The sequence below is a fragment of the Chiloscyllium plagiosum genome, chromosome 11 (genome assembly GCF_004010195.1).
Source record: "Chiloscyllium plagiosum isolate BGI_BamShark_2017 chromosome 11, ASM401019v2, whole genome shotgun sequence".
Classification (NCBI taxonomy): Eukaryota; Metazoa; Chordata; class Chondrichthyes; order Orectolobiformes; family Hemiscylliidae; genus Chiloscyllium; species Chiloscyllium plagiosum.
Genome location: NC_057720.1, coordinates 59,956,623 through 59,982,914, shown reverse-complemented (window position 1 = coordinate 59,982,914; position 26,292 = coordinate 59,956,623). Strand labels below are relative to the sequence as shown.

The following is a 26,292-nucleotide window of genomic DNA, read 5'->3' as shown; positions in this document are numbered from 1 at the left end:
ATGAACCCAAGGTCCCAGTTGAGGCCCTCCCTACGGGTACCGAACTTAGCTATCAGCCTCTGCTCGGCCACTTTTCGCTGCTGCCTGTCCCGAAGTCCGCCTTGGAGGATAGTCACCCGAAGGTCCAAGGTCGAATGTCCTGGACCACTGAAGTGTTCCCCAACTGGGAGGGAACACTCCTGTCTGTTGATTGTTGTGCGGTGCCCATTCATCCGTTGTCGAAGCCTTTGCTCGGTTTCCCCAATGTACCATGCCTCCGGGCATCCTTGCCTGTAACGTATAAGATAGACAACGTTGGCTGAGTCACATGAGTACCTGCCATGTACAAGGCGGGAGGTGTCCCCACGCTTAATGGTGGTATCTATGTCCACACTCTGACACGTCTTGCAGTGTCCTATAAGGTATTCAAAGCCGTCTTGAAAGTGTTAACAATTGTTGCAATACATTTTTATATTAAGACTAAGTTTCCAATCATTATTATAATTTATAAAAATGAAATTCTGCCACAAGCTGTGAATCTAGGTGCTTTATTTTGAGTGGGTACAGTCTTGACATATTGTCTAGATTCAGAGAGGTCGACAAAGTACTAAGTGAAAAATGATTGTGTTGTTGAATAGTGTGTGCAAGTTGAATGAATTTCAAGTACACTTCCCTCAGTCAGAAGGTTGCCAGTTTGACCTCACATTACTTGAAAGAATAACCCAGGCTGACACACTAATGCAATGTTTGGATGAAGGGTTAAACAAAGAGTCTGTCTGCATTTTAGGTCCTCATAAATAAAGATCCTGAGGGCTGGTTTAGTTTGTCATAACAACTTTATAACCAATTACCTACTTTAAGTGTAATCCCTATTCTATGTAATAAGATAGGACAGCCAGTTTGTAAAAAGCAAGGTCCAACAGAAACAATGACATAACTGAAAAATTAATATCTTACAGGTATTGGTTGACAATTGAAAATTGGCTCTTGTATTCTTCAGGGTTTTTTTGTTCTGTTTTTGAGGCTATCTAACCAAATTGTGCACATAATCAAAGAAAACATGAGAACTCTAATTTATTTTCCTTTGTCCTGCTTCCTCTTTAATTAACATGTAGGAGAAAAAGTTATCACCCTACTTTGAACTCGACATGGTGAGTCAGTGATACATTAGGTTGTTGTCACAACATACATCTGCACAGTATGGGAATTAAACACCCAATGTTGCAAGATTTTATTTTTGTCCATGGGATATGGAATCGCTGGCTTTCTTTTGCATCAGGTATGACTCCAACTGGTGGAGCGTTTTTCCCTGATTCCTATTGACTCCAGTTTTGCAAGGCTCCTTGATGACACACCCGATCAGATGCAGCTTTAATGTCAAGGACAGTCACTGTCACCTAGCATTCCTACTAAACTACAGGCTGACACTGATCACAGCATTGACTTTGGGTTCTGGAAGTCACTGCCGTGCACAGACCTCAGAATTCCACACAGCCAAAAAAAAATTATTATCAGAGGAACACTGCTCTCCCCTCACTTGTGGAATTTAGCTTTTTGTCCATGTTTGAACTAAGGCTGTAATCAGATCAGGAGCTTAGTGAAGCTCAGTTTGAATTCTGCCAGAGCTAATTAATAGGATTTTGCTTAAAAACAATGCTGTTTGGTAATTCTTTCTATCACTTTACCGATATCAAGAATAAATTGATGGAGCAGCAAATGGCAATTTTGGATGTGTCCTTTTTTTGTGCACAGGACATGCATGGACAATTTTTAATGTTATTGGATGGATGCCATTATGTAGCTGTACTGGAACAGAACATTTGCTACAAGTTCTGGAACATAAGAATCAAAACAAAAATTATCCTGAATACTGTTTGTACACGTCTTAAAGTTTGGATGGATGGTTTCTAATCTTTGTAATCAACCCATTCAGAAATCATTACACATCTGTAGACAGGTGGGACTTGAATCTAGCCTTCCTGGTTCAATGGTAAAGATAATTTAACTGCACCACAAGAGGCCTCTGATTTACCGCGTTATAATCCAATTATTAGTTGTCCTAAATATGACAGACTAGGTAATCAATAACCTAATCAAGCAAATCCTTCTCAGATGTCCACCCTGTGTCTCATTGTAGAGACTTCTGGGAGTGTAGTCAAATGATATTCTCCTTGATAATTAATTTACTCTGTTCAAAAATGTGATGTTGATTTCTTTGTAGGCTGATGCTTTAGGGGAGAACTTGTCTTAGAATCTATTCCTACCATCAAAGCCACAAGATAATTAATAAATATGTGAAGGGTTACCATATGTGGTCGATGTAATGTCATTATCAGTTGGATTAATGCTGGAATATTAGATTCTATTCAGCAGCTAATCTCGGAAATGAAGTTCACACAGGGAGGATCAGCAGATGTCAGCTAAGCCTGTGATTGTGTCTGCTTAGAAGTGCAAAGCCTAGCAGGATTTCTCACCTAAGTATATAATTTTGATTTGTACTTGAATGTTGCAGTGTCCCATTAAATGAGAAGAGACAGAATCTCCTTCAGCTGTTCCACTCCATGTCTTTTTGCATATTTTATTCTCCATATGTACCAATGGTGGTTTTGTAGATCAATTGATGTCCTTTGTGTGATAATGAACCATTCCTGGGAAGGTTTCTAGTCTCTAAGTTTATTGATCTTGACAAAGCTAGCAATAGAGATATGGTAGGACTCAGTACCCTGGCTTTCAGAGGAGAGAAAACTATAATCACATAGGGCCACATTGGGACAGATTTGGACAGGATTTGGCCTAAATGTTTTGTCATCCGTTCTAGAATAACCTTTTCATTATTTATATTTGAAAATAACCACTTGGGTAAACACTAAAGGTTTATTAGCTAAAGTCAAACTGCAGTTTGAATTAATGCTCTGAGAACCTGGGGGTTTTTTTAAAAAGAACTTTCCTATTTTATGGCAACGACTATACTTCAAAGGAACTGTATTGGCTGTAAAGTGCTTTGGGACAGCATGGTGTAGTCAAAAGCACTATATAAATACAAGTTCTTTCCTCCTTTTATTCTTCATTCAACGCAGTAAAAGAATATTTCTCTCTTGTACACCACTTCAGTGAGTATGATGAATGTGGTAACAGGTTCATTACTGACCTGCTACAAAATCTGCCTTGTACTTGGGAGCTGCCAGCCAATGGGAGAGTCATGTATCATGTGCAAAATTGAATTTATTCTTGGAACTGTTGTCAAGAAGATTAGAAACCTAAATATAGAAGCTGATTGCTGGCTTCAGTTGCTGAAACAAATTATCTGAGAGAGTTTGGACATACAATCAGGCTCAGTCACTGCTAAGGAATAAGTAAAAGCTAATACTGATTGTACACAGTCTATATCTGATAATTTGAATGCAAAGATCTGGCTTGGCTAGCACAATTAAAATGGCAATAGTAAAACATGTACAGAATAAAAATCCAGAAATTGAAGTTAGCCAAACTTGAACCAAGGGTAGATTTTTATGTATATTTTATATTCTTCACTTAGATGCTATTCAATATCAATCTCTCATGTTTCCATTTGCTTGACAGAGGCTTAACATGTGGAACACCATCTTAATTTGAGATAGACCAGCAATTTGAGAGCTATGCTTTAGACAGTTCAGCAACTTTGGTGGCCTAGTGTGGCAGGGGAAAGGCACAGGTGTGCTGTATTTCAGAGACCTAGATCTTCCCTATGCAAATGATATTAAATATGCTGCTTATCTTCAACAAATAAATGTTAGCTTAAAAATAGTTACAGCACTAGCTCAGTGAACTAAGACTGCTGAGCCACCAATATCACTAGGTTTCAAGTTCAGTCTGTAGGATGGGTAGTTGTTGAACAAGCTAATTTCAGCATGGCCAGCATTGAACTTGCAAAATATTTAGTAATCTTTGTTCTGATCATAATAATACAGAAACAGGAGTAGGCCATTTTGCCCATCAAATCTGCTCAGCCATTTTAAAACAACTATGGCGGACCAACCAGTTCATGCCTTTTTTACCTCTGCTATACTCGTAGCCCTTTGCTCAACATTTATTTTAAATATTCTCAAAGATTGAGCTTCTACATCAATGTGGCAGTGATTTTTTTTTGTTCCTTTATGGGGCAGGGGCATTGCTGTCAAGGCCAGCATTTATTGCCCAGGGGGCAATTGAGAATCAACAAAATTGTGAGTCTGGATTCATGTGTAGGTCAGACCAGGTAGGGTCAGCAGTTTCCTTCCCGAAAGGATATAATGAACTAGATAGGTTTTTACAATAATTGACAACAATGGTTACATGGTCATTTTTCATGGTCAGTTCTTAATTTTAGATATGTTTTATTGAATTCAAATTACACAGTCTTCCATAGTGGGATTTGAACTGAGATCCCCAGAAAATTGGACCTTTAGATTAATACTGTAGCAATAATACAACTAGAAGTACAGGCACAGTTTTCCCAATCTGTCTGCAGATGACAGTCATGCTATCCAGGGAACAAGTCTGGTGAACCTTCATTGCAGTACTTCTATGGCAATAATATATTTCCTGAGATAAGGAGACCAAGCTACACACAGTACTCCAGATGCAGTCTAACCAGGTTCCTATACAATTGAAGCAAGATTTTACTATACCTGTACTCAAATCCTCTTGCAATAAATAGTAATGTTCCATTAGCCTTTCTCATAGCTTGCTGCACCTGCTTATTTGCCTTCAGTAACTTACTGGCAAGGACACACAATTCACTTGGCAAATATGCACTTTTCAACCTCTTATATCTGTTCTTTCTACCAAAGCGGATAACCTCTCAACTTTCAATATTATGTTCCAGTTGTTATGTTCTTGTCCAATTCTTTTTTAGATTTTTAGATTAGATTACAGTGTGGAAACAGGCCCGTCGGCCCAACAAGTCCACACCGACCCGCCGAAGCGAAACCCACCCCCAAAGCGGATAACCTCTCAACTTTCAATATTATGTTCCAGTTGTTATGTTCTTGTCCAATTCTTGTCTAATTCTTCCTAAGAATGTTTTATATCTTCCTTGTAATACACATTCCTGCTTAGCCTTGTTTCATCTGCAAATTTAGAAATACTACATTGTCTCCACACACCCAAATCATTGATCTACATTGTGAACAGCCAAGGCCCAAGTACTGATCCCTGCAGTACCTCACTAGTCAGTCAATGTGAAAATAACCCATTTATTCCTTATGTCTGTTAGCCAATCCTTAATCCATGCCAGTACATTAACTCCTATACAATGTGCTAATCAATTTTTGCTAACCAATCTCCTGTGGGGCACCTTCTCAAAAGCCTTCTAAAAATTCAAATGTGCTATATCCATCAACTCTCCTTTTATTCATTTTGTTAGTAATATCCTCCAATCTCTAAAGGTTCTTTTACAACAAGATTACTAATTAGTCTATTTTTCGTGACTTAATACTAAATCCACAATAGCTGCTTTGACATGCTGCTCTAGAAATCCATCCCAATACACTCCAGAATCTCATCCTCCACATCCTTAGTGCTTAGTGGCTTCACTGAGTCAAATCAGATTGAAGTCACCCATGATTACTGTGTTGCACAAGCTATAAGTTTCTCTCATTTCCTAATTTATACCATGCCCCACATGACCACTGCTAGTTACTATTAAAATCTCAACCAAATATCTGCTACCTCTTCCTGTTTCTTAATTCCAACCAAATTCCAGATACTGTTCTTCCAATCTGGGATCCTCCTTTACTCATGTATTAATTACATTCCAAATTATTCATGCAACTCTACCTCCAACTCCTTGTCTCTCATTCCTAAATGTTGAAAGTTCTGGAGTATTCATTTCCCAAGCCTAGTCACAATGCAGCCATATATCTGTAATGGTAATTACAACCATTTACCTCTATTTGTACCTTTTTTTTGATTTTCTATCTTGTTGTGAATCCTGGGTGCATTCAAGATTCTTTAGTCATTTTGATATAGAGTCAGAGATGTACCGCATGGAAACAGACCCTTCGTTCCAATCCGTCCATGTCAACCAGATATCCCAACCCAATCTAGCCCCACCTGCCAGCACCCGGCCCATATCCCTCCAAACCCTTCCTATTCATATACCCATCCAAATGCCTTTTAAATGTTGCAATTGTACCAGCCTCCACCACGTCCTCTGGCATCTCATTCCATACACGTACCATCCTCTGTGTGAAAAAGTTTTATATCTTTCCCCTTTTGCTCTAAACCTATTCCCTCTAGTTCTGGACTCCCCGGCTCAGGGAAAAGACTTTGTCTATTTATCCTATCCATGCCCCTCATGATTTTGTAAATCTCGTTAAGGTCACCCCTCAACCACCGACGCTCCAGGGGGAAAAGACTTTGTCTATTTATCCTATCCATGCCCCTCATGATTTTGTAAACCTCGTTAAGGTCACCCCTCAACCACCGACGCTCCAGGGAAAATGCCCCAGCCTGTTCAGCCTCTCCCGATAGCTCAAATCCTCCAACCCTGGCAACATCCCTGTAAATCTTTTCTGAACCCTTTCAAGTTTCACAACATCTTTCCAATAGGAAGGAGACCAGAATTGCTTGCAATATTCCAAAAGTGGCCTAACCAATGTCCTGTACAGCCGCAACATGACCTCCCAACTCCTGTACTCAATACTCTGACCAATAAAAGAAAGCATACCAAACGCCTTCTTCACTATCAGCCAGTTCTGTATCCAAATGGCTAGTTCTCCCTGTATTCTATGAGACCTAACCTTGCTAATCAGTCTCCCATGGGGAACCTTGTCGAACGCCTTACTGAAGTCCATATAGATCACATCTACTGCTCTGCCTCATTAATCCTCTTTGTTACTTCTTCAAAAAACTCAATCAAGTTTGTGAGATATGATTTCCCACGCACAAAGCCATGTTGACTATCCCTAATCAGTCCTTGTCTTTCCAAATACATGTAAATCCTGTCCCTCAAGATTCCCTCCAACAACTTGCCCACCACTGAGGTCAGGCTCACCGGTCTATAGTTCCCTGGCTTGTCTTTACCGCCCTTCTTAAACAGTGGCACCATGTTTGCAAACCTCCAGATTTCTGGCACCTCGCCTGTGACTATCGATGATACAAATATCTCAGCAAGAGGCCCAACCATCACTTCCCACAGAATTCTAGCATACACCTGATCAGGTCCTGGGGACCTATCCACCTTTATGCATTTCAAGACATCCAGCACTTCCTCCTATGTAATATGGACAGTTTGCAAAGTGTCACCATATATTTCCCGACATTCTTTATCTTCCATATCCTTTTCCACAGTAAATACTGATGCAAAATACTCGTTTAGTATCTCTTCCATTTTCTGCGGCTCTACACAAAGCCGCCTTGCTGATCTTTGAGGCGCCCTATTCTCTCCCTAGTTACCCTTTTGTCCTTAATATATTTGTAAAAACCTATTCTCTCCCTAATTACCCTTTTGTCCTTAATGTATTTGAAAAAAAACCCTTTGGATTCTCCTTAATTCTATTTGCCAAAACTATCTCATGTCCCCTTTTTGCCCTCCTGATTTCCCTTTTAAATATACTCCGACTTCCTTTATACTCTTCAAAGGAGTCACTCGATCTATCCGGTCTCTACCTTACATATGCTTCCTTCTTTTTCTTAACCAAACCCTAAATTTCTTTAGTCATCTAGCATTCCTTATACATACCAGCCTTTCCTTTCACCCTGACAGGAATATACTTTCTCTGGATTCTTGTTATCTCATTTCTGAAGGCTTCCCATTTTCCAGCCGTCCCTTTACCTGCAAACATCTGCCCCCAATCAGCTTTCAAATTTTCTTGCCTAATACCGTCAAAATTGGCCTTTCTCCAATTTAGAACTTCAACTTTTAGATCTGGTCTATCCTATATTCAATCCTCAACTTCATTTCTTCCAGTCTGCCTTATTACTTTTTCTACTTCCTATTAGCAGAAAACCTCCCTCCCAATTTGTGTTATCCATTAGGTTCCACAAAACTAACAACATTACTAGCAAATCTCCCTGTGTGGCTATCAGTCCCAGTCCTGTTAAGATGTAACCACTGTCATCTTTCATGGGTGGTATTCATGGAGCATTGTTGAGGTATCTTGAATTCGACAGTACCTCAAGGACACACTGTCTAGGGATAATTTGTGCTATTGGCTAGGCAAATGAAATGTACACTGAGCATTTGTTCGTGACTTGTACAATATTTGGTTTATCATCTTCCCAACTGGCATGCATTTTTAAGTATTTGATGCTTAAACATCTCATTAAACACAGTAATCTGAGAATGATCTGACAGCACAACTATCTGTGGCTACAAGTAAGGATGTTAGTTTTTCTTTCTGAATTTAAAATAAAAACATTTCCAATTGTATCATTACAAAGTCAATACAAGGCAAGTTGGAGTTTTCCAAATTTTACTGCTTTTTCTGATTAAGTTTGCCAGTGAGGTTAAGCTATTGGGATGGACAAGGTTACAAATCCCAGCCTTACCAATATCCACCACACACCTTCCCTTCTGGGCAGCAAGTAGAAATGGGGGGAGTGGGGATAAAAACTGGTGGAGTTGTATCCCCATTTCACAAATGGCAGGCGTGTTGGGTAATGATAAAAACAACAATGGAGAAGTTAAAAAGAGAGAGAACGTGCATTAGAAAACGTAATGTACTGCACATCCACATGGTGAAAGAAATCAAATGGTTTGGGTGTGCCTTTTATTTTGTCTGTTATTTCTATAGGGATATTTTTGGCTATCTATTGTGACTTTGGTATAAAATCAGAATAAACAGTGTAGTTTGGTACAACCTCCCCAAAGTTTTTGCCAATTACTATAAAATGAGGCTCCTATGGTTTTCGATTTTTCAATACAGTATTAAATAAGCATTGTATTATGGGAGCTGCTGTGTTTTGGGCGAGAAGATAAACCAAATCCAACTGTACCCCTCTGGGTAGATATTTTAAAAAAATTATTCAAAGTAGAACAGGAAGTTTTTCACCGTCCTAGTTTGGAATTATGAAATTTTACAATGCAGAGGAAGGTCATTTGTTCATCATATCTGTGACATCACTTTAAAGGAGTTGTCCTATTTAGTTACACATCCAAGCTTCACCCTTATGAAGTTATAAGTTAAATCACTTTAAGTACGTGATCAGTTGCTTTTTAAAAGTTCCTGTGAAATCTGATTCATTCCCTTTAGTAGTGTATTTGAAAGTATACCCTTTAAAATAGTGCCATTGAGATTATTCATGTTGTTTCTCTCAAAGTGCATCACTTTGCATCTATCTGCCCATTTAAACATTTTGTCCACATTTTTCTACGGTATGCTACAATACTCTTCCCTATAATTTACTTACAAGCTTAATAGTATCCGTTAGCATCAAAATTGCACTCCCTATACCCAAAACCAGTTTATCAAAAACAATGAATGGTCACTACAATAATCCCTTGATGACCCCACTTCATATTTCTGACCTATCAGAAAACAATCATTCAATGCTACACTCCATCTCAATGTTTTCATTCCCAAGTTACCACCATTCCTTTTATGTTTTTGTTTCCTGAATAAATAGCACTTTATTAGATGCTTTTAATGGCCATGTTTACAGCATCTTCTTTACTATCTTCATCAAATCTCTGTTACTTGACAAAAATCAGGTTAATTAGACATGATTTCCTTTCTGGTGACTGGTGCTATTAACATTCATATCTTCAGGTAAGACTTAATTTTATTCCTGTTTCCAGTAGTTTTCTCAAGATTTACAGGTATCCCTAAAACAGATAATTCATTGTTTGGCTCATTGCTATTTATGAAAACTTAGTAATTATAAAGTGGCATTCTTGTTTCCAATAGTACAATGATGATCTTGATTGAAAAGTACTGCAAGTTCCCTTCCATTTTGTTAGGAAAGATGTGAACGCATTGGAGAAAGCACAGAAGAGGTTTACAAGAATTGTTCCAGGGCTGAAAGACTCCAGTTCTGAAGATGAATTGGAGAAATTGGGACTGGTTTTCCTTAGAAGACTGAGAGAAGATTTGATTTGAAGTTTTCAAAATCGTGAAAGTCTGGATAGAGCAGACAGGCAGAACCTTCTTGTTTGTTAAAGGGTCTAGAACGACAGGGCACAGATTTTAAATGATTTGCAAAATAAGTAAATGCAATTTACTGTGATTTTTTTTTCCTACGGAGTGGTTAGGGTCTGGAATGTAGTATTCAAAAGGGCATTAAATAATGACTTGAATACAAATGGTGTGTAGGGATATGAGAATAGAGCAGGAGAATGGCATTAAGCCATGATGATCATTCAGAGAGTCACTGCAGACATGATGAGCTGAATGGCCTCTTCCTGCACTGCAGTAATCCTATGAAGTTACAGGCTATCCTGACTTGAAACTGTGTTGCCATTTCTTCAATGTCACTGAGTCATCCAGGAACCTGGAACTCCCCTCCTAACAACTCTGTGGATGTTCCTATACCACAAATACTACAGTGGTTCAAGGAGACAATTCACCACCACCTTCTCCGCAGCAATTTGGGATGGGCAATAATGTTATTTCAGCCAGGGACTCTGACATGCCATGAATAATTTTTTAAAAGTAGAGTGCTTTGAGTTGTGAAAGCTGCAAGTTAAATTCAATTTTGTTTCATTTCTTTAAGATTTAATCATTTTTATCATCTTCAATTTGTAATAATCTTATCTTAGATCATTAACAGAGTAATGTATTTGATCATGTCAACTTGCAGCATGTGTATTCGATACTTAATGGGCAAAACACCATTAGTGTTTTTTTTAAAATTGCAGACATTGTGAAAGTGTCAGGTGCTAGGTAGACCTGAGCCAAAGCAAGTCGATAACCTAATTCATTGATTCACCCAAGTCAACTCTCTTTCAGAACATCGAGCTGAAGGTGGAAGTGGAGAGCCTGAAACGAGAACTAAATGAAAAAACTGAACTGCTGGAGAGAGCCTCGTAAGTCACATTTATTGCTTCCTCCTGCACCATTGTGCTTGCTCTAAAGTTTATAATTATTGTAAAGTAACTCCCTCACTGTTTCCAGTGAGGTAATATCTGTCTGGAATAGCAATGTGTCTAATATATCATGCTAATTTGAAAAATTGGACGATAAACCTGTTTGTACTTTTCCTTTGTTTAAGGAAATACTCCAGACTGCATAAAATATATTCTTTCATACAAATGCCTGTTAAAATTATTTATTAGATTTATGCAGATGTGCTACCAAATATCTGTCTGCCATTTGAAGCCACTATGTCTGCTGGTTATTGGAGGCTTGTATGTAAACAAAAGAACATGGTATTTCCCTGGTTTGAACTACCTTTTGCAGGAAATTTGAAGATTTTCTGAGAGGCCATGCAAACAGTCCCATTGTGCTTTGTAATAGGGCTTTTCGTTTTGCTGTGAAAATTCCAGTAAATCTTTGCGGGGCTCCAGTTTATCCATGTGTTACCATTGCCATCTATGTCACCTGCAGCTACAATTTTTCTCTTTCCCTTTGTGATCACCGTTGTAACTCTGCCCTTAGCTTAAAGCAGGTGAAACTCCATGGAGGCATGGGTCCTATCATCTTTCAGTTCATTTCCTTCCCTGTCTGAATTCCATATATGTAACCATCATCTAGCAGTTCTTCCCCTCCCAGTATCCATGTTCTGATAACTAATATGAACTGAGAGCCTTTAGATTGTGAATTGATTTCTACAATTATTTGATTTCCTCCTGGTGCAAAGATTGGAATTGGGGAGGGAATACATAATTCATGTTTCTTTTAAAAGTAGCTTTGAAATTGTTTGTAAGTTAACCAGCAAAAAAAATTGCCATATTATGGTTTGAGTTATTGTGGAATTAGATAATATTTTCTAACCTTTTATTCATGTTTCATTTGAAGCTAGTATGAGACCTGCAGCAGAATAGAGATTTGAAGCATTTGATTGATCGTGGGATGTTTGCAAGTAGATTTTAAAATCTGATCCCGACATCCAAATCCAACATGTGGTACTTTGCTGTGTCTTGCATTTTGTCCACTACAATGAGTTGAGATGTTGAAATTCATAAACCAGTAATGTGCTTTGCAATATCTAAACTTACGAGGGGAATAACTCAGTTTGGTTTGAGCTGCAATTTTTCCTGAGGAATCTCACTATCCTCTAACAAAACTGTGACATTGAATGGTTCTTAAATCTATGTCAATGTTTATCCACTCTGGTATCTTTTCCACTGCTCTCTCTTTAGGGCAAGGAATCATATGCAAGGGTGTGCTTCCACAGGCACCAATTGGTCATGAATCAAAGTTCCAACGTTTCACTGATGTTTAATTGTCTGTAGAAGGAAATTCAGAAATTACCTCAATCTCATTTCATCCCAGCTGTTACCACGAGATTTTGTAAATGTGGAAAGTTTGAGGGAAGGCAAAAATCTGGGATGTTGTGAAACTTGAAAGGGTTCAGAAAAGATTTACAAGGATGTTGCCAGGGTTGGAGGATTTGATCAATAGGGAGAGGCTAGGGCTGTTTTCCCTGGAGTGTCGGAGGCTGAGGGGTGATCTTATAGAGGTTTATAAAATCATGAGGGGCATGGATAGGATAAATAGGCAAGTCTTTTCCGTGAAGAGGGGGAGTCCAGAATGAGAGATATAAGTTTAGGGTGAGAGGGGATATATATGAAAGAGACCTAAGGGGCAATTTCTTCACGCAGAGGGTGGTGCATGTATGGAATGAGGTGCCAGAGGAAGTGGTGGAGGCTGGTACAATTGCAACATTTAAAAGGCATCTGGACGGTTATATGAATAGGAAGGGTTTATAGGGATGTGGGCCACGTGCTGGCAGGTGGGACTAGGTTGGGTTGGAATATCTGGTTGGCATTGATGAGTTGGACTGAAGGGTCTGTTTCTGTGCTGTACATCTGACTCTAAATCCAAAACATCATTACCGTAGTGTGTACATATACAATTTCCATATAGGGTCATTGAGTGAGGCCCAGAATTTAATCAAATTAATTGAATTTGTTCTCACCCAGAAGTGCCATTTTAAGTTCACTGCCTTGGTCTCCCCCATTAGAATTTGAAGTATGCAGTGGACAACTTTCACTTGGTTATATACTGAAATTCAACCTGTAAAATATGAGTACCATAGGCATGCTTACTGTGGCACCATCCTCACTCAGTCTAGCGGTATGCAGCTGTTTTATAGGGCATTTATATTGCTGTTAGGAGATTTGGACTAATACTTGAAATATCCATCATAGTTTAGTTAGATAGTCTAGCTACTGTTGCAATCCTCCTGCCCACCCCAAATCATTTCATGACAAATACATTTCTAACATGACAGAGTGGATAGATTTGTCTGCATCCCTCTCCACAGGTCTTCCATTCAAAACCTCGAGCCCTAGGCTTGACACAGTATGGGAGATATACTGAAGTACCTTCAGATACAATTGGTATGAGACTACTTCCTGCATGGAGTGTCTTATTATTTCTTTCAGTGCCCAGCCTACAGATCTAAATCTGCAACATTAGTTCTGGAACAGAGTAAAAATGTGGGAGTTATAGCTTAGACACACCTTTTTGAATGTGTTGGTACAGCTGTACTGTGGAAAGACCAGTTTCAATTACTGTCATGCAGTATCGTGCAATCTCAGTTTGGCAGCAAGTTAAAACAATAAACATGAAGGTTTGTTTAAATTCCACCTCTACTACTCTATAGCATTGACGTGCTATTTAGTATATATGTTTATGTAATACATATATATATATGAAAATGCACAATTCTCTTGAGCTTTGAGGGATGGGCTTTGTTAAATCACAGTCTGTATTCTACTTACATTATATACAGGGTACTTGTGCAATGCAGAGATTTCTGAAATGCCACATGTCTGGCACCATCTGGTGGACTAGTTGTACAGCAGTATTGTATATAATTACGTTACTTGGTCCTGATGTTCTTATAGGTTTATTATAGTAAAAATATTGGTTCAGTTTTCACTTTAGGAATGATGATGAGGATATCAGCATGAAGGATGTGACAATGCAGATCTTTCTCACTAGAATCAACATTAAATGTTAGGGATGGTCCATTCAAGTGTGAGTGCACTTTTAACAGCATGATAAGTCTTAATTACTTTCAACTGACTTCTTTAGGCCTAAGAAAACCTCTAAAAATGTAATCTGATTCTTTCAGATTTCAATTGTTGGAGACTTTATTTTAAAATAATTTTTCTTTCTGCAACCTTTATCTCTCAATGCCATCTACTTTTTACTTAGCTTTTTGCATATACAAATAAATTAATATTTAACTTTGACTTCCTGGTATAAATTCAAATGCATTTCATCAAGGATTCTTCATTATGATGGGTTATAAAGACATCATAATGTGTGCATATATCCTAGATGTTCTGTGGAGATCACCACACCTAAAATAGCTCTCTAATTATTGCAAGTTTCTACAGAAATCTACAGAAAGCCTGTGGGCAGCGGAAAGTGTATAAAACAGCAACTGTGTTTCTTCACTGCTAACCATAACTCTGACCAAAGTTGAGAATGTCATTACGGTTTCTCTCATTGTGTTTTAATTTTGAAGCTTAAACCTCTGTATTAATATGATCTGGAAAGAAAATAGTCATCTAGATGCCTGACATACAGAGATAGAAGATTATACTTCACAGTCTGCAAACAAATTTGCTGCAAATCATACCTGCTTATATAATGGATACATCCATCAAAAAGGATCAGTTTGGCTCTCCTGCTTCTCACACTAAACATGTCTCCTTGAAGCTGGTTAAAACCACTGAAAAAGCCCTGTATGTTTTCAGAAAAATCACCTGCATTTTAAGAAAAAAATCATTTCAGAATTCAGGCATTAAACTTTGAAAGCAATATTTAAATTTTCTGCTGTATTTCCAAAAGAGTCAGAATGGATAGAACCAGTCCAGAATTTCATGACTTTTTAAGATATATTTGGTTTTTGCACCCTCTTGTGGAACTATTGTGGGCAGTGGTTCTAGTATAGATCTGAATTAGTCCTCTCCAATGTGTATAAGTTTTAATTTGACTCTATACAGATTCACAATTTTGTCATTTTAAGCTGCAGACCAAGTGACAAGATCAGATGAGTGATGGATGTAAATAACTCAATATTTATGTGGAGAGGTTGCTCAGTTCTCTCTTTTTGCCACAGGTATATATTTTACTTCTCTAATAGTTATCAATAGTTTTTTTTTAAAAAAGTCATGATGAGGATGGTGCTGTTGTAAGTGTGAGCACTAATGAATTCAACAGAGCAGAATTCAACAGCACACATTCTACTACTTCTGTGCTGCTAAAATGGGCTGCTCTGCAAATGCAAGGAGATGCTGAGCTGAGGCCAGCCAAGTGTAGAAAAGGTTCATGTGGAGCACAGAATTGTGTGTTTTCTTTTCCAGTGACCAGGCAGCAGCACTTGTCTATAGACGTACATATCTCTGTCTGTGCTAGAGTCATGTGAAACACAAAATTGATGGGTGAAATTGGGTGGCGATGGAGTCTAATAGTGCAATAGCTTGTCTGATTATGTACAAGCTACATGTCATTGCCTATGCTCTGCACAGTGCTAGGTGTAGGAGGGTAATTCACAGGTCAGTTTGTTGCCAAATCACTGCCATTCATGTGATAGAGGCATCTTCAGCAATATAACAGGGGCAGGCCTGTAAGTAGGGTACTATTCCATTCTCTTAATTATAGGAAGCATGAGGAAATCTGTAGAATAATTTGGTGCCCGTGTTGTCAATCCAGCAGAGAACTTATTGGCCATGCACTGTCAAGTGAAATATGGAAATTATTATAATTCTCCATTGTGCTGGACTTCAAACTAATCTTTAAAATGAATCTCCTCTTGAATGAATCTTTGCCTCATTGTTTTGTATCAAAAATCAAAATATTGGTTGTTGATGCACATTTGTTCGCAATTCAGTTTGGTCTTGCAACTTTTTTCTGTTGCCCTCCTGAAACTGTTGACTTCTTTTGGTCAACTCAATTTTGAATGTTTTAATATATGAAATGTAGTAGAAAATCATCATTTTCTTCATTCATTCATTCATTCATTCATAGAAGGTAAGCTTCACCATCAAGACCAGCATTTATTACCAATCTTTGTCTATGGGAAGGTACTGGTGAGCCACACCCTTGAATCACCGGTACAGACACACCCCAAAGTTTGGTTGTGTAAGGACATCCAGGATTTTGTTCCTAAAGTCGTGAAGTAAAAATGATCTAGTTCAAAGTCAGGATGGTGAGTGACTTCAAGGGAAATTTACAAGTGGTGTAATTCCCATGCTGGAGAGAATGAGGGAATGAACATTCAAGCCATTGGATGGAATGCTAATCAAGCAGGCTGCTTTTCCTGGATGGTGTCAAGGTTCTTTTAGCTGTATTCATCCAGGCAAGTGGGGAGTGTCTCATTTTTCTGGCAAATGTTTTGTAAGGTCTTAGGAAGTTGGGAGGTACGTTACTCACGTCACTGCAGATACCAGCTTCTGACTTTTGTGATCACAGTATTTAAGTAACTAGTCATTTTAGGGATTGGTCAATAGGTGGTGACCACCCTCCCCCAGTGTTGGTGGCGAGGGATTCAGTGATTGGATTGTTGTTGAATTTTGCGAGGAGGTGATTAGACTTTAATATTGGTCTTTGCTTCACACTTGTGTGCCATAAATGTTACTTTCCATTTTATCAATCCAAATCTGAATTTTGTCTAGGTCCTGCCACAAGTGGACTTGGCCTGTTTCATTATCTGAGAACTTGTGAATGAAAGTGAATATTGTTCAGTTATCAACAAACAACTCCACTCGTTATATTATGATGAAGGGAAGGTCATTGTCGGAGCTTAGAAGATGATTGTCCTGCCCTGCGGAACTTCTCCAGTGATATTCTGACTTTAAGACAATCGGCTTCTAAGAAGCACAAGGAATTTTTCCACAGTTCCCAGTGACTTAAATTTTATGAAAGTCTTTATGCTACACTTGGTAATGTTGCCTTGATGCCAAGAGAGATCACTAAAACTTGTGTTGAATTCCATTTTGTCTATATTTGGCCTAAGGTATCCATGACTTTGAAAGCTGAGTAATTTCTAGTCCAATTTAAACGTGAGTATCTCACATTCAAAATGGACATATCCACTTGCATCAAGATCTGGACAACATTCAGATTTGGCTTGATGCATGGAAAGTAGCATTTTTTGCCACACTATTAACTGACACCTTGAACTGTTGCAGTCTGTTTGATTGGGTATGCTCAATGCTGTTAAGGAGGGAGTTACAATCTAATCACCACCTCTTAACATTCAATGGCATTACCATCACTGAATCTCCCACCATCAACTTTGAGGCAGATTAGTCACCATTGAACAGAACCTCAACAGCCAAATTTGTTATGATTCTTAAAGGACACATGCATGTATGTGCACATACAATCCTGCATAATCGTTAGAAACTGTGGCCACTTTTAAAGTTTTTTATTTTACGTGTTAGCTTCAAATGCAAAGGCCTGCTGTGCACCCTTTATTATCACTATATCAGACATCAGCCAACAAAGGCCAGGCAATGGATCAAACCTTAGGTGTTGTCTCAATATCACAATAGGAAGTACAATTTTCATTAATCCCCAGTCCACGGGAGCCTCACTTTAAAATTCAAAAGTAAGGCTGACCTGAGAACTATAAATTTTCAGAATAAATACTAACATTTTTCTGTTCCAGGTTGGTATTAGCTTTAAATACAATTCGTAGGGCTATTTTGTTAGTATAAAAAAAGCTACCAAGCTCGCATTTAGGACTTAGACCTAATGTGACATATTACTGAAAGAGCCTTTTCCCTTCATAGATAACGGCCATTGTTCATCAGGCTCAAGCATACTCAAAATGCCTTTGAGAACAATGGTGCCATGATTTTACCATACTAAAAACAAGGCTAGCTAAACAACTGCTGTGCTGTGAAGGGTTATAAATCAAATAATAGTTCTACCACTTTGGGCGTGTTTACTTTTTTCTTTGTAATGGTAGAAGTGAACTAATATCTGTACTAAGAAAAAAATGTTGATTTATACACAATTAAGCCATGTTACAGAGTGATCAACACTATAAATGGCATCACCATTTTGAATTTCATTTGGGTCGTTCAATAGGACATTTGGTCCGAATTACAAGCCACAATTCATTAATTTGTGTGTGCATAATTTACAATGAGCAAGTCTTTGTTTTTATTGCTGAAGGTAATCATATGTTACTGACATCATTTTTGTCTCCATTAGGCTTTATACCTGATGCAGCAATGCTCACATCATCCCTCATAGTACAAGAAACTAGGCATGGTTATAATGGTAATGAAGAATGCAGCAGACATTTACTACAGTCAGCAATTATATGTTAATTATAAATATTACATTCCTCCCATGGGGCAGAATTTTTCCAGTGCCTTCAGTGTGGGTTTTGACACATCCGTTGGGAAAACAATGAGACCACCTGAAATCCGATTTCTCAGTGTTGAGGAAAACGTCAATTCTGCAATCAAGTTTTGAATGGCGAGAGACAAACTTGCACATTTCAGCATTCTATTATTAACTAATCTAGCCTCGTTGTTATGCAATTTTCTGTTTCCAACCTCCAGCAAGAAAGTAGATGGTAACAATTCCAGACATGAAACTCAGGTGATTTAATTGGTAACTCCAGCCCACTGCTCGATCCTCTGGGGCTCCACCTTGGACACCAGTCTTCAACATTTCAGAACATGCTCCATGGGACTGCCTGCAATCCTGTTGATGGATGTTAGCATTGGACATGGACCAGCCTCATTACACCCTCCTAGCACATTTCTGATGCACTTACAATATGGTTCTGCATTTCAATGTCGCACTTTGCAGAAACCCAGCACCCTTTCATTGTAATGCTGCTGCCAGGACATTTGTGCACAAATACAGGTATCCATCTCATGGTTGGACTTGGGTGAATCTCAGGATGCCTTGCTTACTCTCTCAGCACTCACTGACATTGTGCCTACTTGGGTGTTCACAGCATCTCTTCCTTGCCTTGTCTTTTTGAGTCTTTATCTCCTCAGCCAGAACTTAAAGATTCACAGTACTTCTGTCTTTCCATGATGTTTAGCACAAACACAAAGTCAGGTAGCTTCTCATGACAGTGATCAGTCAAGGAGATGGACATGTTGTTGTAGAGCATGATGTTATATCAATCGTACATTAGCATCATCTGCCTGCTGCATATGCAGGAAGCACACATGTGCTTCAGGCAAATAACATGGTCTTGAGGTCTAAGGGGAATGTCTTGGTCAAGTTATTTTTTTTCATTCATAGGATGTTGATGTCACTAGCTAGGCCAGCATTTATTGCCCATCCTTAACTTCCCAGAGGGGAGTCAAGAGTCAACCACTTTGCTATAGGTCTGGAGTAATGTTTTAGGCTAGACCAGGTAAGGATAATAGTTTCCTTTCCTAAAGGACATTGGTGAACCTGCTGGACTTTTCTGAAAAGTGTTTCATTATCACCATTAGACTTTTAATTCCAGACTTTTGAATTTTGAGTCTCTGTATTAATAATATTATTATTAATAATATTATTAATAATCGAGTGATATTATCAGGAGACCATCGCCTCCCCTCAGGGGCAGTGTCTGATATCAGTTGAGAGGCATGCGTGTGGTCGATCAGCCACTTGGAGCAGTTGATGGTATTGTAACAGTCCAAGGAGTGGGCCACAGTCATCCCTGTAGGTCAAGTGCAAGCAGTCTGGAAAATCAGGGGCTATATAGAGATTAGTCAGGATCTGGTCAGTCATCAGTAGAAGTTGTCCAAAATGCTGTATGAGAACCTTGTTCATTGACATACTGTGTGGAGTACAAATCCTGGACTCTGACACTTGACCACATCGTGCAATGTTACAAATCAATCCCACTAATGGCAATGATGCACAAACAATGCGTTGTGACCTGGATGGATTCACCATAGTTGCCAAAGATGCAATTTTCTGTTTCCAACCTCCAGCAAGAAAGTAGATGGTAACAATTCCAGACATGAAACTCAGGTGATTTAATTGGTAACTCCAGCCCACTGCTCGATCCTCTGTTCCCATAGGGTGCAGGAGCTGCTCATTTCACAATTTGAACCATGAAACATTGTGTAACACAAAGAATGCTGAGCCTTTGTACCTTTATTCTTGTTGCATCTAAAATGATATTCACTCACACAGCTAATGGTAAGAAGTTAACATAAATTTACAAAGTTGAAAATGTCTTTACAATAAAGTGTCATCCATGATATGCCCTCAGAAGGACATTGTCTTCCTTTCCCACCAACTAGCCTAGGTGCAGTCCTCGACTCCACAGCTGGGATAAAGGGAACCTTTTCAACAATGGAACCTGTTAGCCTTGGACCTTTGGTCAGGTGATCTTGGCGATGTACGTGGCTAGAAGGCCCAGACATGTTGAGTGTGTCTTGTCCAGAGGTATGTTGACCCTCCTTGGCTGAACTTCTATGTAGATGATGGCAGCTGACAAATGGAGGATGAAGGCCCAGCTATCTCTAGTATCCCAAGTGGTGGGGTCCTGTACATGGTCCTATTCAGACTACTGTCCTTCCTTGTGAGGAAGGAGCACATGGAGTAAGGTCATCGCCCTTCTTTTCCCCTATAGCTGTGCTGAGCAAAAAATGCCTAGTGAGATGGAGTGCAGTCCATATGTGTAACCAGCAGACACTGATTGGCTGGACATGGCTCTCCATGGAGAGTCTGTTCACAGACAGCTAGACTGTCACACGGCAGATGCAGCACTGTACAAACAGCGTCCAAGTCAATTTGTCTATTTTCTCCAACAAATCTGCCTGCTGCTTCAGTGTCTGTTTATGCATTTGGATGAATGATGAATGGCTGATACAATGGGGTCTTCTCTTGCCTTGAGCTAAGCAGGTCTTTGGTAGTCCTTTGAGTGAGTGACAGTGACCTGGGTCATTTCTTTTTCAAGCAGCTGCTGATATGTGCTCACCAGCACATGCCCCCAAATTAACCTCATTTTAAGTGCCCATTGAGTCAATACCTGAGCTGGTGGAGGCCTTGCTGATGTATTCTTTGATAAATTCAAGGCTTCTTCCTCAGAGGTGAAGGAGGAGATGTCTTTCAGATCATCCTCTTGATAGTAGAGACTCTGTAGAAGATAGAAAAAGAGAACAGGTCACAGAAAAGTGATAGAAGCTGGACATGTTAAGAGTACATTCACAGTGAGGTGATGGGAGAGCAACAAAGCAATGGACAATTATTCTTATTTGGTTGTCAAGTCAAGGAGGTTTTGACATCACCTCATGAATAGTCATGGTTCTCAACAGCTGGACAAAGATCCTCTCCTTACTGGGGACAAGGAGACAAATGTTAGTCACCCCATCACCTGTCTTGGCTCTCTCTGTTCTATGTGGGCTGTTTTCTGCTGATGTTGGGAGGGAGATAGGGATTGAATGAGATAAAATAGGATGACACAGATGTTGATACTAATGCATTTGGGGGGGAAAGTTTTGAAGTATCCCAAGTGAGTAAGGATTATCCTAATCTAGTTGAAGATTAAAGTCACCCATGTTTACTGTACTGTCTTTTTTAAATTCCATGCTCTCATCTCTTGGTTTATTCGGTCTTACCAAATAGCTACTATTAGGGTGCCACTTTTTATTTCTTACCTTCACCCAAATGGATTCTACATCTTCCAATCCAAAGTCATTCCTTGCCATTGTCAGTATGAGATGAAACAAGTACAATGTTACCCCCTCCACCTTTTCCCCTTTGCCTGTTGCTTTGGAAAAAAGTCACATACCCCGAATACTCAGTTCCCAGGTTTAATCACCCTGTCGCTGTGTCTCCATAATGGTTACAAGGTCATACCAATTAATCTGTTTTATTTTTCATTCGTTCATGGGGTGTGGGCATCGATGGTTGGATCAGCATTTTGTTGCCCTAGTTGATCTTATATTTGTCATTAATTTTGTTCTGAATACCACATGCATTCAAGAGCCACTAATTTTGTCTTTCTACTGACCTTTTTTTCCCCCTTTTAACCTTATTTAATGCTGTTTTTCTGTGTTTGTATGCTCGCACTTCCTGTCCCACTCTGGGTATCATTATCAAAGTAGCTGCCATATCCTCATCCTTGCAGCTCACATTTCTGCACTCCCAGCACCCCTTCCCCCAACCACCCACCCCACTTAGTTTAAAGCCCTTTCTGCTGCTTTGGCTATTTGATTCAGCAGGGCACAAATCCCAGCATATTCATGTGAAGGTTGTCCAACCAGAACAACTACCTCCTACTGCAATACTGTTACCAGTGCCCCACAAGCTGAAACCCATTCCACTTATATCAATCTGCACCAGAAAAGGGCTCATCCCAGAAACTGGTTGTCCTTCAAGATCAGCAAATACAGCCTGTGCTGGTATCTACGGAGGTGGTTTGGTTCTCCAACACTTCCACGTCCAGAAAGATAATCTTGTGATCTGTTTGACCCCCTTTGTAATGAAGTTGATATCAATTCAATAAAAAAAATTCTCTTCAGAGTCCAGGTCACTTTCTTGTCTTGAAAAAAACCCCATGGCACACTCCAAGAGCTTTTAGAAGTTAGATTGCCTCATCTCTTGGCCTGGAATTCTCCTAACTTTCACCAGTGTTTTCTTTTTTTGAAAGCTAGTTACTCCAGGGAGTTCTTGAACTTGGGTTTATCCCTTTATATCAGTGATCTTGTTTGGGGCAGGTGAGCAGAAGTTCTGTCTCAAAATAAAGGGATTGCAAATACTTGTATTATTTTAGGATCCCAGGCTTCTGTGCCACTGTGTTTGTGGCACCTTGTAGTATTATTGCAGCAGTCCAGCAGAAAACAGAACAGTTTCTGGACTTGTGACATGTTGCCATTTACAAGCACTTTCACTGTCAACAGATACCCCTTTTTGTAATAACGATCCCAGTCTTTGAAATCAGTAGAGTTCCAGTTCCAGTTAGTGCTGTAACTTTCAAACATTGCTTTTGACCCTTTCTGCTTATATAAGTAGGCAATGATTACTTGTATATTATTAAATCCTTGGGTTGACTCATTCTCTAACAACAATTACTGTATTAGGAAAACTGAACAGTGCATTGTATGCCAACATAAATCTCCCTCACATAGTGTTTCATTCTGCACTCTTGATGCATGTTTCTATACATAGTTCAGTACAATGATAAAGGAGCTATATTGTATTTACTAAATTCCAGGCAGATGCAACCTGATATAGCCAATTGTTTCCCTTCCAGAAAGTGTCAGGTGACAGGACAACTTTAATACTTTTTGAGGAGGTCTAAAGTACAACTGAAAACATTATCCACAACTTTGACAATAATTCCATCTCCCATTATCACCCCTACAACAATCTGCTCTCAATTGGTTTTATATGATCCAAACATATTAGGGGGAAGATAACTTTTCACAGCAACTTCATTCCAGTTTTGTCCCTTACTTTCACAAAGGTTGACATATTGCCAACTTTATAAAAGACCAAGTGAGTCATTTTCAGGAACATCCAAATCTCATCCTTCATATGAGCTTGTACGTCCTTTCAATTTGATCCTGATTTCCTCATGACATCACAGATTCCACTAAAGTCACCCAAAAGTGATCAGGAAGAGATATCGGACCTAATTTCTTTCTTCAATAATGTGAACAATATACATTTCACGTTAGGCATACATCCTGACAAAAACATTTCAGATTGGAAATTATGAAGAGAGCAATAGAATTTACATTTTTTCCATACAATCAAAGTGCCTCAATACAATTTCAAATCTTTTGAACCTGCTTAATATTTGCCTTCCCAGAGCAAATTCTGCTAAGGCCATTTGTCATTAACTGACCTCAACCCGCTTCCTAAATAAATATTAGAAAAATCAGAATAGGAGTAGACCATTCAATGAATTTGTAGCTGAACTGTAGATGTTTTAATCACCTTGTTCAAATATGTAATGATGCAGTTCTGGTGCAGGTGAAACTTGAACCTGTGTCTTATGGCTCAGATAAGGCTCAGAACTGGCTGGTCTGTAAATGTTGTTGAATCAACCTATTTAGAGATGGTATTATATACCTCTGGAGCAGGTGGGACTTGAACCCAAGCTTCATAGCTCAGAGTTGGGGGCAGTACACTGCACCACAAAAACTCCTAGGGATGATCTATATCTTAACTCCATCCAACTGCTTCAACTGACGATTGTTTACATTTTTTTAATAGATATTTTTATTAGAAATTTAACATTTTTACAAATTTACAAAAATAAACAAGACTCTCAAGTACAAACATTGATATACAATTAAATCTTAAATAAATAATAACCAAAATTTAACAAAAGAAAAATACCGAGAAAGAAAAAAAACAAACTCAACTAACTACTAATCTAACCTACAACTAACCAGAGCATAATATTAAGTCTCTTACATTATTCAAATAAGAGAAAGAGAAAAAGAAACACCAACGGATAACACAGAAATTGGGTAGTGAGATACATGCTCGGAATGTGTTAACATCAAATGTAACAAAACCCGTATTCGTGCGGGATTCCTCTTCCAAGGGACCCCGGACCAGCCAGGTTCGTAATCTTAATTAAATAAAAGCCCTTGTTAGGATAGCCGAAATATCTGTATATAATTCAAGAAAGGCTGCCATATTTTATGAAATAATTCGGTCTTTCGGTGCACCATATTTGTAAGGAAGTCAAGGGGAATACATTCCATAATTAATCTGTGCCAATTTGAAAGTCCAGGGGGGCTCTCAGCCACCCAGTTTACCAAAATATTTTTCCTTACACAGAAAGAAAGAATAGAAAATAATCTCTTCCCGTGCGTATCCAGGGAGGGTAAGTTCGAAAAGCCCAAAAGGAGAGATACAGGGTCCACTTTAATTTCCGTTCCTAAAATTTCTGTCAGGGTACTTGCTACTTTAGTCCAGTATCTATGGATCTTATGACAGGTCCATAGGCAATGTAGAAGAGTACCTACCTCTATTTTACATTTGGGACACATTGGAGATGCTCCTGCCTTAAATTTTGCCAATCGATCCGGTGCTATATGGGCCCTATGAAGTATCTTCAGCTGGGTAGCCTGAGTTCTGTTGCAGATGGTGATTCTTCCGGTTTTCCCAAATCTCATTCCACGTTTCTATAGAGATTTCTCGTCCCAAATCCTGATCCCATGTTTTAAGCAGATTGTCCATATCTCCCGATACTTCATCATGTAGTAAATGATAAATAGTACTGACGGAAGATACCCCCGTTGGTCGTAGCACTCTACATTCTCTATCTGATTTATAAAGACTTTCTAATAACATAGTCTTCTTCTGTATATAATCTCGAATTTGGAAGTATCGAAAGAGGTCTCCATTAGGTAATCCGAATTTCTGACGCAGCTGTTCAAAAGACATCAGGACCCCTTCTTTAAATAGGTCCCCTGGAATTGAGATACCCCTGGATCTCCAGAGTTTAAAAGTGGCATCTGTAAACCCCGGTTGGAATCCCCATCGGCGCATAGGGGGATGTTTTATGTGAGTTGCCCTCATTTTGCCGCATTATATTCCAAGCTTTAATTGTGTTTAGTATTATAGGGTTTTTACAGTGATCCATAATGATTTTCCTCTTGTCTGAAAATAAAAGGTTAATAAGTGGGCATTTTACTTGAGAAGCCTCGATGTCCAACCAGATTGATTGCGGATCAGAGAAGACCCAATCAGCTATGTAACTTAAGACCATAAGACATAGGAGCGGAAGTAAGGCCATTCGGCCCATCGAGTCCACTCCGCCATTCAATCATGGCTGATGGGCATTTCAACTCCACTGACCCGCATTCTCCCCGTAGCCCTACATTCCTTGTGACATCAAGAATTTATCAATTTCTGCCTTGAAGACATTTAGCATCCCAGCCTCCACTACACTCTGCGGCAATGAATTCCATAGGCCCGCCACTCTCTGGCTGAAGAAATGTCTCCACATTTCTGTTCTGAATTTACCCCCTCTAATTCTAAGGCTGTGTCCACGGGTCCTAATCTCTTCGCCTAATGGAAACAATTTCCTCGCGTCCACCCTCTCCAAGCCATGTATTATCTTGTAAGTTTCTATTAGATCTCCCTTTAATCTTCTAAACTCCAATGAAATACAATCCCAGGATCCTCAGCCGTTCCTCATATGTTAGACCAAGCATTCCAGGGATCATCCGTGTGAATCTCCGCTGGACACGCTCCAGTGCCAGTATGTCCTTCCTGAGGTGTG

At 39.1% G+C, this 26,292-nt stretch overlaps 1 protein-coding gene across 1 annotated transcript in view; it reads left to right on the top strand.

The window, feature by feature from the left end:
• The window catches only part of LOC122554732 (myomegalin-like), a 279,918-nt gene that overhangs the window by 217,587 nt on the left and 36,039 nt on the right, over positions 1-26,292 (top strand). Inside the window, exon 5 of the mRNA XM_043700110.1 lies at positions 10,890-10,966. Coding sequence (XP_043556045.1) covers positions 10,890-10,966 — 77 coding nt within the window. The remainder of the gene's footprint in view (positions 1-10,889; positions 10,967-26,292) is intronic.